This window comes from Hydractinia symbiolongicarpus, chromosome 14 (assembly GCF_029227915.1).
Source record: "Hydractinia symbiolongicarpus strain clone_291-10 chromosome 14, HSymV2.1, whole genome shotgun sequence".
Lineage (NCBI taxonomy): Eukaryota > Metazoa > Cnidaria > Hydrozoa > Anthoathecata > Hydractiniidae > Hydractinia > Hydractinia symbiolongicarpus.
The window spans coordinates 4,744,759-4,759,014 of NC_079888.1; the positions used below are offsets into that span (position 1 = coordinate 4,744,759).

At 32.5% G+C, this 14,256-nt stretch overlaps 2 protein-coding genes across 2 annotated transcripts; both read right to left on the bottom strand.

Annotated features, from left to right (window-relative positions):
• Positions 1-27: 27 nt before the first annotated feature.
• Positions 28-4,353, bottom strand: LOC130624988 (dipeptidyl peptidase 1-like). Its single transcript, XM_057440059.1, has 6 exons — positions 4,048-4,353; positions 3,553-3,716; positions 2,880-3,105; positions 2,228-2,475; positions 1,432-1,704; positions 28-630 (listed from the first exon to the last, which is right to left on the bottom strand). Exons 1-6 carry the CDS (start codon positions 4,311-4,313, stop codon positions 419-421), a joined length of 1,389 nt encoding a protein of 462 aa, XP_057296042.1. The 5' UTR covers positions 4,314-4,353; the 3' UTR covers positions 28-418.
• Positions 4,354-6,920: 2,567 nt separating this feature from the next.
• Positions 6,921-13,961, bottom strand: LOC130624991 (pre-mRNA-splicing factor ISY1 homolog). The gene is made up of 2 exons (XM_057440063.1): positions 13,883-13,961; positions 6,921-7,897 (listed from the first exon to the last, which is right to left on the bottom strand). Exon 2 carries the CDS (start codon positions 7,883-7,885, stop codon positions 7,049-7,051), a length of 837 nt encoding a protein of 278 aa, XP_057296046.1. The 5' UTR covers positions 7,886-7,897; positions 13,883-13,961; the 3' UTR covers positions 6,921-7,048.
• Positions 13,962-14,256: the final 295 nt, after the last annotated feature.

Genomic DNA, 14,256 nt, shown 5'->3' on the forward strand with positions numbered 1-14,256 from the left:
AAAACAATAATGTATAAATGATATATATAAAAAGTTTATAATTACTATATTTTGTAACAAATTCATATTACTAAAAGGTGATAGTGATTTAAATAACCAAAAAAAATAAGAAATAGAATTTGATACCTAAAACATTTTACATATATTTTCAAATATAGCGTAGCTAAATAAAACACTTGAGTAAGCAAAACTCAACTAAGAGGTGCCTGAAATGCAAGTCAATGGAAGCACAGTAATGATTATTTAGGTACATACGGTTTATTTGGGCACATACAGTTTATTTGGGCATACGTACGATTTATTTGGGCACATACGGTTTATTTGGGCATACGTACGATTTATTTGGGCACATACAGTTTATTTAGGCATACGTACGATTTATTTGGGCACATACAGTTTATTTGGGCATGCGTACGATTTATTTGGGCACATACGGTTTGGCATAAACAGCAATACTCTCAATAGCAATTTCATCGGTTCCTCTACGTATTCGAAAAAATCCATCCTCTCCCCAAGTTGTACCCCATGAATTTTTGACAATCCAAAACTTCTCGCCATTCTCGACACCGTATCCAACAATGAGTACGACATGATTGTTTATCTCAAAGGGATTGAACTTGTATCGTAAGCCTATGACATTGAAAAAGATTAATGCTAGTTTTGCAGTATGGCTATTCCAATTTATCAACTAAAAAATAACTAAAAAAAACAGTGTAAAAGAATCCAAAATAACACAAATGATCAAAAACAAGAAATCCTATGCCTATAAAAAAAATACCCATTTAGAAAATACAACCCACAGGGCAATTTATCCACTGTAGATAAAGAAATTCTGGGATATGTCATTTAAGCAAGCAATTAACAAACAAAATAATTAATGTTAGTCCAGAACATCTGCCCCAAGTAGGACTGTGAGTATAACAGTGGTTCCAAGTATGACTGTCTCAGTTAAATATCCCACTAAAACAGGACAGAGTTAAACAGTGGTCTGAAGTTTGACTGATTGGTTTAAACACCAGACGTAAACAATTATTTGCCATTGCACCAATACAGTACAATGAAGTGTGAAGTAATAACATTTAAAAAAATGGAGATGGGGCACATCCGAAATTGTTTATTTCCTAATTTGTACAGTTAAAAAAGACCTTTCTTTAGTACCTTTATATTCTGCTCTTGTTGCTATAGAAACATAAGAAAACATGATATTTGTGGTGGGATATTTAATTATAAAAAAGATATATACTTGTTAAAACTTGTGTGCTTTTCAACTAGCGCCTAATTAAATGTGAAGGTTAGCATGTTTATTTGTTGTTGTTGTTGTTGTTCTATTTTTTTAAAAGACTATAAACACAATGTTCAAGAAGAGTATCAGGGGAAAAATCAAATCTCGAAGGAAGCTTGCTCTTATTAGAAAAAACATAAAAACATTACCTGTGTGGTGATAGATACCACCTTTGTATGCAAACAGATCGTCATAAACTTCAATACTAACAGCTATTGGACCTTGCTTAACCAAATATGCTATCATTAGCGCTTCATTGCACCCACCATAGAATCCTCCCACATAACCATAATCAGAAACATAAGTTCTCGTGCCTCCTTTCGAACGATCACACTTGGTATCGTTTCCAATATAGGGATATGATTCTTCCGATATCACACCAAAATCTTGAGCATACATCCCAGAAATGAGATACGCCATACCTGTGTCAGTAAAGAATCCTTTTAACAGTGTATGCTCAGCTATCTTTAACAGTAGACAATAAAAACAAGCTACAATTTTAACATGCAACAACCTTCTCAATTTCTGGATTTCAAAAATCAAATCTATTAGAATTAATCTATGTTTGTCTCTTTATCAAGTACGATATTAATGTTTAAGCTTAAAACAATCATTTTTTTAACATAGAAGGTACTGTGAGCTTGAACTTGCATATTATCAAATTTGTTGACCTCACTTTTGTATTTCAATGGACTGGTGCTACTACACTACCAGTCAGGCGAAATAATTCCAATTAAATTGCTCTTTTTAAAAAGGTAAAAAGTCGAAACATAAAAACAATTTTTATACCTTTTCTAGTAAATAATGTCAAAAAATTTTCACAAAGCTTAACTCACGATAAAATTTTAAAGGAATTAAATCTTTTTTAACAACTTATTACACCCTCAACAAACTTGAATCTAAAATTTTTGTGTACAAGCATCAGCTTCACAGTAACTTGCTTACCTCCCTCACAACCCTGCGAGTAAGCCGAACATGAAACAACGTTTTGTGTTGAAAACACAGGCTGCTTTGCATTGCCTGATTCAACTCGTACACGTGCTTCCAACATTGCCATCGAAGCAAAAGCATAACAGCTTCCACAAGTGCCCTGATTACGAATTGGTGATACAAAGTTTTGACCATTGACGTTACGCCAATCAAACTCAGTTGGGAAATTCGACACTAATTCTATGGCTTCAGTTGAAGGAACACTATAAAATATTAACAAATTAAACAATTTAAAGGTACACACTAAACATTTTACAACACGCATTGTCAACAATTTCTAAGTTTGTCGTGGCCAATTTATTAAGTTGAAACATTAGCAATGACTAAATTAAAAAAATAAAACCACATGAAAGTGATCAATAAGATCTTCCCAACATATTTGCAATTTTTTACATATATGGTATTTTAGCTTACAGACAACATTTTCATTTGCATCCATCACAAAATGTGATTTCGTCATAATAACAAGTAAAAACTAGTAAGCAATTCACTTGTAAATCAATAACTTGCAACAAAATAAAACTAAACTTTCTGAAATTTTACGCACATTTGAACTCAAAGGTAGAACACACATAAAACATATGCAGTGCATTAGAAATGTATTTACCTAGGATGAACTCTAGCAAAACGCTTCAAACCTCCACTTCGCATGATCATATCTCTGATAGTAAAGTTCTGGTACTGTTCATAAGCACCAGCTTTCCAAGACGATTGTTGTTGATTGATTTCTTTCACAAACGCCTCACTCGTACCATACACCTGGCTGTAGTGTGGTCTTGTTAGATCAATTTGTTGTGAAATTTTCAAAGAATTCTTTTTCTGTAACTTGTTTCCTGAAAAATCAATGGACGAAAATAAATCTACATAAAAAACAAAATAAACAAACAAATACATAAATAAAAAGTGCAAACAAAATTAAATATAATAAGGAGTGAATCCTTGTGTACTTTTCAGAATTATAATTACAACCTATACTTTTTACATCTTCATTAACAATACAGCAGAAATTCAACGGTTTCAAAAACTAGAAAAGCCTTGCATTTTATAAAATGTTTTTATAATGCAAACAGAGGATAAACCAAAAAAAAATATAATGATCATTAAATTCTTTGTTTTATAAGTTCTCTGTCACAAATGATTAAGAGATGAAAAAAATCAGTAAAGTCTATCAAATTTATTGTATATAAAAGGTTTGTCAGAACACTTTATGCACATCAATACAATTTAGGTGTATAATAGGTGCACGGTCACTAGCATAAAACATAGAAGAAAACACACACCTTTGTAGCATCCCCAATTCGTAGGTGGAAAGACGTTATTCTTTAATACATCATGTGTCCATCCATTAAATGTTTTGTAACAATAACTAACAGTTTTTGTAGGAGTCACATTCTCATAATATTGGAAAGCAAAATATCTTCTTTGATTGAGAATAATTTCAAATCTAAAATAAAAAAATAAATAAAGTTTAGTACTGAAATAATGTTGGCTTGCAATGCATACAACAAACAACTTTCATTTTCAAGCAACTAGACACAATATAAATAAAATACAACTTTTCATTGCATATAACCAATTACTTGAATACAAGTTTTAACAATGAAGGGTGCTTCTAAAGAATATTACCTGCATTTGCAAAAACAAATTCTCACAAAGGACCCTAATTACTTATGTTGAAAATCTAACGCAATACTAAAGTTTGAAGCTTTTCACCTGAATCTAACTTTCAATAAAAATAGACTTTGTATTATATATAGTACTTCCAAGAAACATACCCTTGGTTGTATACCATGCTCCATGTGCCGATATTTCCATATTGATCCACAACGTTGTTTGGAAATAACAATTCAACCCGTAACACATTTTTTATAGTAAAAGCTTTGGTGCAATTTATATCGTTACCAAACGTTGACTGTCCCAAAATTAATTCCCATTTCCCTAGGGTCTCTTCGTAGGTGCAGTTAGTTGGAACATCACATAAAACAGACGTTGCCCAGGCAAGTATAAACCAAAGGTAAAAAGAACATTGTCCATGTTTCATTGTAATCTTTCCCTATCGATTTTACCAAAAAGTAGTTTTAGGCATGCCATAAATAAGAATAAAAATGAGATCTCCCAACAAAACAAACAACAACAATAACAAAAAGATTAATTTGAAAAAAGCTAATAATCATAGGAAGTAAATTTACAAGCATCTCTATCTTAATTTTTGACCTACTTTTTGTCATAATCGTACCTTGGTAAGTAATATTGTAAAGGTGTCGTCACAGTAAACTGCATTGTATAGGAGAACTATCTTACTACAATCTTCTTAGTCTTAATCTTAATCTTACAACAATCATTGAAATTGTATTACGTATCAAACCCAAAATTTTGCCTTGAAAGTAAACAAACTAAAAGCATTGACACAATGCAAACGTCTAAGATATATACAACAAATCTTTCGTGCAAAAAATCTAAAAAAAATTTTCTTGTTTGCACAATAATACAGCTCTCATGTTGCCATTGAGATAAATTTAATAACAGCATAGAAAAAAAATCATTTTTCTATGGAAAACATGCATTAAAAAGCAACATTTTATTATCATGATAACAATAATAGCAGTCAATAATCCTCAACAGGTAAGCATTTATTTTTTTAAGACCATTGATTATACATGATTTTTATAAGCAATTGAAATTCTAAAATAAGGTTTCAGGATGCTTATGAAGAGTACTTTCTCAGGCTCAAAAAATGCTTAGATTATGCTTAATAGCAAAACGATTTATTGGAAAATGTTTATGAAAAACACATGATCAAGCTGTAAATATGCTTAATTAAAAAAAATATGCAATTGAATATTAACCATCAGTAATTACAACTTAAATCTCACTACATGCTGGTTAATTCAGACATAAAAAAGAAAAACTGGCCATGAAACAAAAAATACAAAACATTTTCTTAGGTTTCACATAATGCTTAGCATATGCTTAAAAAATGACTACATACTGCTTATGTCACCCTTATAAAAATAACAACATGTGACCTATTTTACCATTGAATTATGAAAAATAGTACTTTACTTTTAACCAAACAAATTACATAAAAATGGTAAAATGGTGATAACACATTTCCAATGTAATGCAGATCGTGCAAATAACAAACATCTTTATAAAGATATGGTGTAGTTCATCTAAGAAGTTCCTGCTTGTTTCCTTTTAGTTTCAGTGAAATCAAGAAAGAAAACAAGAATTTAAGTTGAAGAGCTATTATAAAAAAGATTTATCCCAACAAAGACATCACAACTCTTTTTAGGCATCTTTAGTTTTATTTCAGAATTTAAATTTTATTTTGGTATTAAGTTTAATTTTTGCATTTGTTTACATAATTTCAGGTAAAAAAAACTTATTTCAGGTTTGATTTTATTTTGGTCAAAATGACCACATTTCCCTTCTTAAATGGTGGTAGTAAACACGATTCAGCCCTGATATGAAACACTCTACATAAATCACATGGACTTCCATTTAGGTAAATCTTATTATATACCTGTGTAAAAATACCTTAAAAGCCTGGCAAAAATATTTGAAGTTGCTTTAGAATAAAATAAAAAATCTCAATATAATCTGAAAAGATTAAATATGAGAACTGAAAAAACAAACTTAAACTTTTTGTCTTTTCAAGCTTAATATTATTAAATCTTGTTAATAACTTTTTTTTAAATTGAAAACACTACTAACTTGGTTCTTTATCTTTGTTAGATTTCATAGATTGAAACACAAATCCTGCAGCAGTAATAATATAACTAATAAAAATTAGAAACTTTTCCTAGATTTTTTTTCCAACAAGTATTCATAGGATTTTATTAACTTAAAAAATAATTGAACACTAATAGAAGAAAAACTAATAGCTTTCTTTTCAAAACATTTAAACGACTGAGATGAAAAAACACAGGTTTCTCTTCTTACGCCACTTCACTATTTGTTTACCTATGTAAAAGGATATATAAATTTATGCAATAACACACTGTGTAATTACAACAACTCTCAAAGTTTTCACAATATCCAAAACAACCCTTTCTATTTTTAGCCATTTAAAATTAGAAATCCGCAAATATTTTTTTTTACTAATAATTTTTTTTCTAACAAAAAAGTAGAACTACTATGATCTTTCTGAAAATTTACAAGAAAAAAGTTGTTTTAGGAAGATTTTGGCAGATGTGCAGTAAAAGTACTTATCAAGTGTTTTCAAAAAGCTTTAAGGTGGGCTGCAATGATCAAGTTTTCATAACAGTTGATATCATATTAATATCAATAGATTTTAAAGTGAGAAAAGCTTTTTGATAATTCACAAATGTACTAATGCATTGCTTGCTTTCCATACTTTTTTTGCTATGAGATGTCACAAAAGTGGATTTAAAAAAAGGAGAATTTAGCCCTAGCAATGGCAATAATGTGATGGTGGTGGTGGTCATTATTTTACACATTTACACATCTAGCAATTAAATTAACAAATATGTTACATAAAAACATACAAACTCTTTTCCAGAGTCTAACACTGTACTTAAGGTTTTTTTCCAGGCATATCGGTCACATTATAATATTGTTAGTTGGAAATGGTTAACCTCAATAATTTTCAGACTAAAAAAAATCAGACAAACGAGAGAAATAGTTATTCATGTTTGTTTTAATATTTAAATCTCACAATAATGGACATCACAATATTTTTTTTACAATGCAAAAAACATTGCCTAGCAGACACCAGTCAATTTTATGTAATATAAACAGATTTTTACAATATTATACTCCCATTAAAGTTTTTGCTTCTGAGCTTTGTGCTTTTAGCAATTCACTAGCGTATCGATCTAACAGTTCTTGTTTCTTTCGTCTGACTAGCATTTCTTCCACATCCTTTTGACTAGGTACTGGGACATGCGAAACAAATGGTTTATCACCAGTGAGAGTATCGTCTCCCATTTCTGCATCATTGTCTTTATCATCGGTTGCATAAATATTTGTTTCCTCTTCTTCCATAACAACTTCTCCACTACTAACTTTTTTTTCCCATTCCACCAGGGCTTCTTTTCTTACCTTCTTTTCCACCTCAGCCTCTAGTTTCACTAAAACACCATCATCATCATCACGGTAGCCATAATAATCAGCATCTATGTATTTGTAAAGCTCAGCTCTATTTTTTCTTGGCACTTCAGGCGGTTCTTGTTCAAAAAGTTCTCTAACGCCTGGCAAATCTTTTGCAGCACCAAAATATTTGTACCCACGATTTCCAGGCAATTCTTTTCCTTCATGATCCAACATTTTTGGACCAATTTTACCATAATTTGGCCCTCCTAGCTCAACAATACGGTCTTCCCAATGTCGTTTTTCACGCAAAAGTTTATTGATTTCATCATTTAAATCCCTAATTCTAAATTCTCCCATACCGGCATTTTGAATTTGTGCAACTTTCTTAGAAATTTCTCTGATAATTTGATGTCGCCATTTCTCTGACTCTTTTAAACTGTTACATTCGGTTGCTAAGAATGGCCTTCTTGTTGGCACCACTGGTTTATCTTCATTATTCATCATGGTTGTCCATCTGGACAATATTGCCATTGCCTTTTCAGCACTACGAGCCATTTTTTATATTTGCTAAAAATAAAAGCACATACTTTATTATCGCATAAATAGACTTCCATATAATGTTGGATCCAACAATGCAAATCAGATATTTGTTTTCTTTTTCAGTAATGGCTTGTCATTGGAAAACTGTAGCTATATATCAAAGAAATAAGATTAATGTATAACATTTAATGAGCTGGTATGCACAATTAACTATACTCTGTAATGACAACTATTTTAAACAATCAGCCTGATTGATTGACAGCAGATAACTGCTAGTACCTTTTCGATAAATTAATAAACCAATCAAAAGGGTGCTACTAATCAACAAATTTCTTTCTTTAGCTATTAGTAAGAAAATGACACAAACCAGTCATAAAGTCAAACATCAATTGAAGTAAATCAAGTGGAAGATCGTCTTTGGAGATGGTGAATGCTTTAAGAGGTTGATAAGAAAAAAAGAAGTTGATAGGGGGAGGGGATGACTGTTGACAAGAAGACAGTGAGTGGGTGAGCATAATTTGTTGCCGATCCCTCATTAAGACTCCTAATGTACAGGTGTAAGCAGACAGGTAAAAACATATATAGCGCTTAAAATAAGTACTTTATCCCTAGCAGCCAGTGACAATCAAGAATTTAAAATGGCTGGTGAAGTCAATTTGTTCTGCAGTTAAAAAAATCAAAATTACTGTGAAGAACCAGGGTTTTAAACATATATGCATTGACAATTACGATGCGACGATGTGAATGCATTGTAAATGCTTTAATTTAAACTTCTTCTTATTGGACAAATGTTACTAAAAGTGAAAAACATGTTTACATCTTAATGGTCACACACTAATATCGAACATGAGCATAAACAATAAAACAATGACATTTCCAGACAAAAATAAAAAAACCCTATTTACAGTTAATTGGGGGCAGGCCTATTGTCTTGCAGCATAATTTTTCTAAAACTTGAAATCAACTGAAATTTGAACACCAATTTATATTTTTTTATGAAAAGAGAACATTAGAAAAGTAATTAGATGAAAATTCCACTTTGTAACTGCTCTTGTTGTTGGCGGCTGTTTAAAGATGCTAGCTAGCTACAAATGTGTTTCGCATCAACAATATCAAAAGTGGAAAAACATAAACGAAATATAAGTAAACCTTACAGAAACCTTTTCCTGCATAAACAATATCATAAACTGGAAAAAAATAAACAAACCTTACAGAAACCTTGTCTTGCATCAATAATATCATCAAAACTGAAAAAAACTAAAAAAAACTTTGCATGAACCTTGCTATGTTTCATTTATATAACCATACTCTTCTTCAAATGTTTTAAAGAAAATGAAGAAAACACTCAAAAAGAACAGCTATATTTTTTGTAAACAAAATTTCTGTTACTTTATGCTAGGAACTTCATTTAACAGTTCGTGTAGTCTGTAAATATCTAAGCCCGTTAATTCATATGTGGCACAAATATATATGTATTCCTACATAGGTACTTTGGCATATTTCCAATACTCCTTGGAAAATTTAAAAGAGACTGAATGTTCGTTTTATGAGGGTTTATGTCATCATTCCTGTTTATGCAAAGCATTGTTCGTTAGGGACACATGTTATGGTTCAAATTACAGGTTAAAAAATCACTTTCTCAAAGCATAGGTTAGATGTCTACCTTGCATAATCCGTTTCTGAAAATTACCTTGCTAAATAAGCACAAAAGTGACAACAAAGATGCTGTGCTTGGAGTAGTACGTAAAAGAAGCCAAGCTTTAAATGCAGTTTTATTTGTGTGAATGTTAAAATAAAATTGTGCCAGTATAGCATGGTTAAAACATATTGTAAATAAATGTTGAAACCTAAATTTCCCCATGTTTTTATTGTGGATTTTGTTTATTTTGTACATTTTTGTACACTTAGATGCCCATGCAAGTAAACCTGAAGAAATTTGTACCTCAGTTTACCATTGTCTGCAGCAGCACGGTGTACCATGCAGGAAATTTTTATTATTCATTATTTTGCCCCTCTACCTAGCTAGCTTGAACCTGAAACCCTTGGAGCCCGAATTGGAACTACAGCACCAAATGACAACCTCTGGAGACTGGGACATATATTCAAATGAGGCAAGGCTTGATGGCATGCATTGGAACATAGGCCTTTCGAAATTTAAATTAACACAAAGCAAAACAGTCAAAAAAATTGTTACCAAAACCAAAACTATATATTATAAAAAACCGTGCCATAAAACTGTATACATTGATGACTGTGTCATAGAATTCAGTTATTCTGTTTATGCTCCTTTTTACGGATTTCTTGTAAATCACAATCTAGGCTGAATAAAAATGTTAAAACAGTGACTGACAAACATGCCCCTTTCAAAACACATAGATTTTCTGGCCGTGTTGAGGCATGATGAATTAATAATAGCCAACAAAGAAAGAGACTTCTTAAAAAGGGAAGCATCAAAAACAAAATCCATTATAGACGGGGAAGCTTCAAACAAAAAAGGAACCAGGTAATAGGTCTCAAAAATCGAGGAGTACTATAATGACGTTTTGCAGGACTTTCAAAAACGGCCAAAACAACTTTAGAAAACCCTAAAAAATTGGTTCCTGATAAACCAGGCAATACTACCTCGATAAAACAAGTAGTCCGAAACGATGGTACGGAAACTTCTCACCCAAAAGAAATTTCCAACACATTCAATTCATTTTTTGTCAGTGGTGGTGCCAAACTAGCCTCTAAATTTTCTTCTGACACTAATAATGTTAACCTACCAGGTTCGTCAATTTTAAGTATTTATTTATCAAGTCTTTTCAACAAATCTTTATTTACTGGTTATGTACCTAAATGTTGGAAGACTAAAAGGGTCTCGCCTATTTTTAAAAGTGGCAATAAATCCTACTAATTATCGGCCTATCTCCATTTTGCCAATTCCTATGAATATTTTTGAAAAGTTAGTGCATGAGCAAACGTCTCATTTTATTTCTGAGCACAACTTCCTGAATGACAGACAGTCCGGATTTCGAAAACTCTTTTCCCGTTGATGTCTCTGATTTTATTCTTACTGAGCTCAACCACCATAACTTTGTTTGTACTGTGCTCATTGACATTAAAAAAGCTTTTGACACTGTTGATCATAAAATTTTGTTAAAAAAACTAGTGTTTTGGCATCAGAGATGCTGCCTTTGACTGAGTCGAGTCCTACTTAACGGGCCGAATGCAGCTGACTCTTGTTAACGACACAGGATCAGATCTGCTTCATGAAGATGCTTTTGGGGTGCCGCAGGGATCTGCGTTGGAACCCCTGCTCTTTCTTTTGTATATTGATGACTTAAAATCTATCATCCATTAAAACTACCACCATCTATATGCAGATGATACAATAATTATTTCATCCCATAAAAACTTGGATACCCTTGTCTCCCAGGTAGAGTTAGAACTTTCGCAAGTCAACCTCTGGCTGAATAATAACAAAATGACTATTAATATGGACAAAACTAAAACAATCTTTTTCGGCAACCACAGCCAATTAAAAAAAGTTGAGAAAAAAACTATTATATAACTACATGGGTATTCTTCTGAAGAGAAGCAGAAAAGTTAAATATCTTGGGGTAACATTTGATCAAAAAATGTAATGGAAAGAGCACATTAATGACGTAAAAAGAAAACTACTAATTGAATATTCTAAAATTAGAACCATTGCATCATGTTTAACACCTAACACAAAAAACCTTTTAATTAATGCACTTGTCATGCCATATTTCAACTACTGCTCCTCGGCATGGGCTTGTGCCACCCAAGGTACATTGGGAAAACTAGAAAAACGATTAAAATGTGTTTGTACCTTTCTTGGGAAAGAGAGGGAATATTCAATGAATAATTTACTCATCAAAAACAATGCCATATTAGTTTTCAAAGCCATGAATCACATTGCTCCTGATAACGTGCTCTCAAAATTCCTTTTGACAGAAAATTGGCATAATCATCAAACAAGAGGGGCTTCAAAAAACATGTTCACACTTTCCTTGGTCAACACGGAATTTGGCAAAAAAGTCTTCCCATTTAGGGCTGCAAAAGTGTGGAATAATCTTCCAGACCAAGTGACCTGTTATGGAAGTCTGCTTTCGTTTAAGACTTCCATCTCTATATAATGTATTTGGCAAATTCTAATGGAGATCACTTTTTAACGTTTTAATTTTTGTTTTTTATTCTTTTTCTTTTCAATTTTTACAGATTATAAATGTCACTATGTTTAATTGAGCTGAGGCAGTCTAAGGTTTATCAATTTTTGTTTCTTTTTTGTTCTAGTGGCCCCCAGTGGAAACAATCCACTAACTATAGGTTTTTGTGATTTTCTGGGCTAGCCACTTTAATTATTTAGGCGTAACACAAAAAAATGTTTGTTTAGTGTCCTTTTGAGGGTTCAGAAAAGGATCGCTCGGTCGGTCGGCCATAAAAAAAAGATACATTTTTTTCAAAAAAGGTTACATTATTTTGCTTAAACATTTTGCATATATAGTCGAATTCAGGTGCCGTCATGTTTGATCATCCACTCAAACTACCTCATCACCCCTTTTTACGCCGCCGCCACTCGAGAGATTTGGTGTAACGCCCACCACCTTGCAAGAATTAACATTATTTACGGTGCATAAAAAGGCCGTTTTGTTAAACGCAAAAATTATCGTGAAGTGTATGCTAGGGCTTGCGCAAAAAGGAAGAAGAAGGCTCGCTGATTCATTTTAGAGGCAATTTATAATCAGAAAAACATTGTGGCGTGAGGTGACTCGAAGAAAAGAATAGATAAGAATGTTGTTAGATTTTCCTTTGCTTGTTTTATTCTTCTCTTAGAAAGACACCCGAATCAAAACAGTGTTTTTTTTTCTCAACAGACGTTCAGGAAATAAAGCATGACATGCACGGTGAATGAGTTGTTGTTGGAAATCCTCAGTGATGATGGTGGTGTGCGAAGCATGTCAAATGGGCTTATTAAGATATATATTCTTAGAGGGATTACTTCATATTTTTATTCTCTGGAGGGAAAGTGAAGACACTAATGAATTTTTTTTTTAAATAATGAAATTTTTCATGCAGTGGTAAGTATACATGGCGGGCGGCTGACGGTAAACTCAGGTATATAGCGTATGATCCGCCAAGTCCGTGAAAAAAACACATTTAACGTCCTTATATCCATATCGTCAACATATCGGTTATTTCAAACTTTTATTATCGTAGCGCTATCTGTCGCGGACCGTTCGGGGGGTTTGACAAGAAAAAAAATACATTTATTTGTGGACAAATAAGCCGATAATGCCGTGATGGATCCTTCAACTCCGTGAAATTTGAAAAACACGTTTGCTTTCTGATGACTAGCAAAAATATTTCAAAAATTAAAATATTCATTAGAAAACATTCTCAAATCATTGGACCCTCAGAAAAGTTATATATAACATGACCATAATTATAACCAATTAACTGAGATAACAATATATATCAAAAATGACCACCGTCGCGCTTGACTTGAAAATCACAAAAAGGTGTAGCCAGCTGAACTTACCGCCAAATTTTTGTCATGCGGGAGTTCCGACACCCCTAAAATGATTAAGTGGTAGTATCAAACCCCCTTAATCGAATTCATTCATTAAAAATGGTAGACAGAGCTGTGGTAAGTTGTTGTAGGCTTCGAAAGCAGTTTCACGGAGTTATCGGATTCACGGAGTTGGCGGATCATACGCTATACGACTTCCTTCGGCCTAAATATCATGACTGTGATTTCATGTATTGTAAAACTGGTGAAAAAAAATTTGAAAAAATTAACATCTTTTTTATTTCATAATAACAATGAAAACGTCTTTTCTTTGCTAACTTGCATGTTAAAAAACAGCGCAGAAGACGTCGTCGGGACGTTTTTTGAGTGTAGCTAGCTAGACGCTGCCCTTATTAATCCAAGATAGCGCAGACAATAACATAACAATCCTACCCGACCAATGAAAAGCTTTAACATTCATATGACATGTACCTAACCTGTTAGCTAAGTTAGATGTTGGTCTTTTTATTTGGTTTTTGTGTCTGTTGGTTGCGTGTTTTGCCTGCATGGATCTCGAGCCAATAACTCAATATGGGTACATCGAATTTTCTTCTGAACAACCGTGACCGAAACACCTCCTGTGGTTTTGTGGAAGATTTGTGAAAATTTAAAAGCTATTATCAGCTGGAACTTACTATTCACACACTATCTATGATATGGGCACTGATTGTTCATTTAAAAAATAAATTTGCTTCGTAAAATTGAAGTGTCCATGGCATGGTAAAATTATATATAAAGAACAACAATCACGATCCAAGACCTGTTGTCTTTTGGCCGTATCTATCAATAATAGGCCCAGGGACGATGGGAG

Bases quoted from the DNA above. Each gene is read 5' to 3' on its own strand.
- LOC130624988 (XM_057440059.1), bottom strand. From the start codon at position 4,313: ATGAAACATGGACAATGTTCTTTTTACCTTTGGTTTATACTTGCCTGG. The intron at 3,106-3,552 runs GTGTGTGTTTTC...TTGATTTTTCAG, and splicing joins GAATTGGGGATGCTACAAAG to GAAACAAGTTACAGAAAAAG. The intron at 631-1,431 runs GTAATGTTTTTA...TCAATGTCATAG, and splicing joins TGGTATCTATCACCACACAG to GCTTACGATACAAGTTCAAT.
- LOC130624991 (XM_057440063.1), bottom strand. From the start codon at position 7,885: ATGGCTCGTAGTGCTGAAAAGGCAATGGCAATATTGTCCAGATGGACA.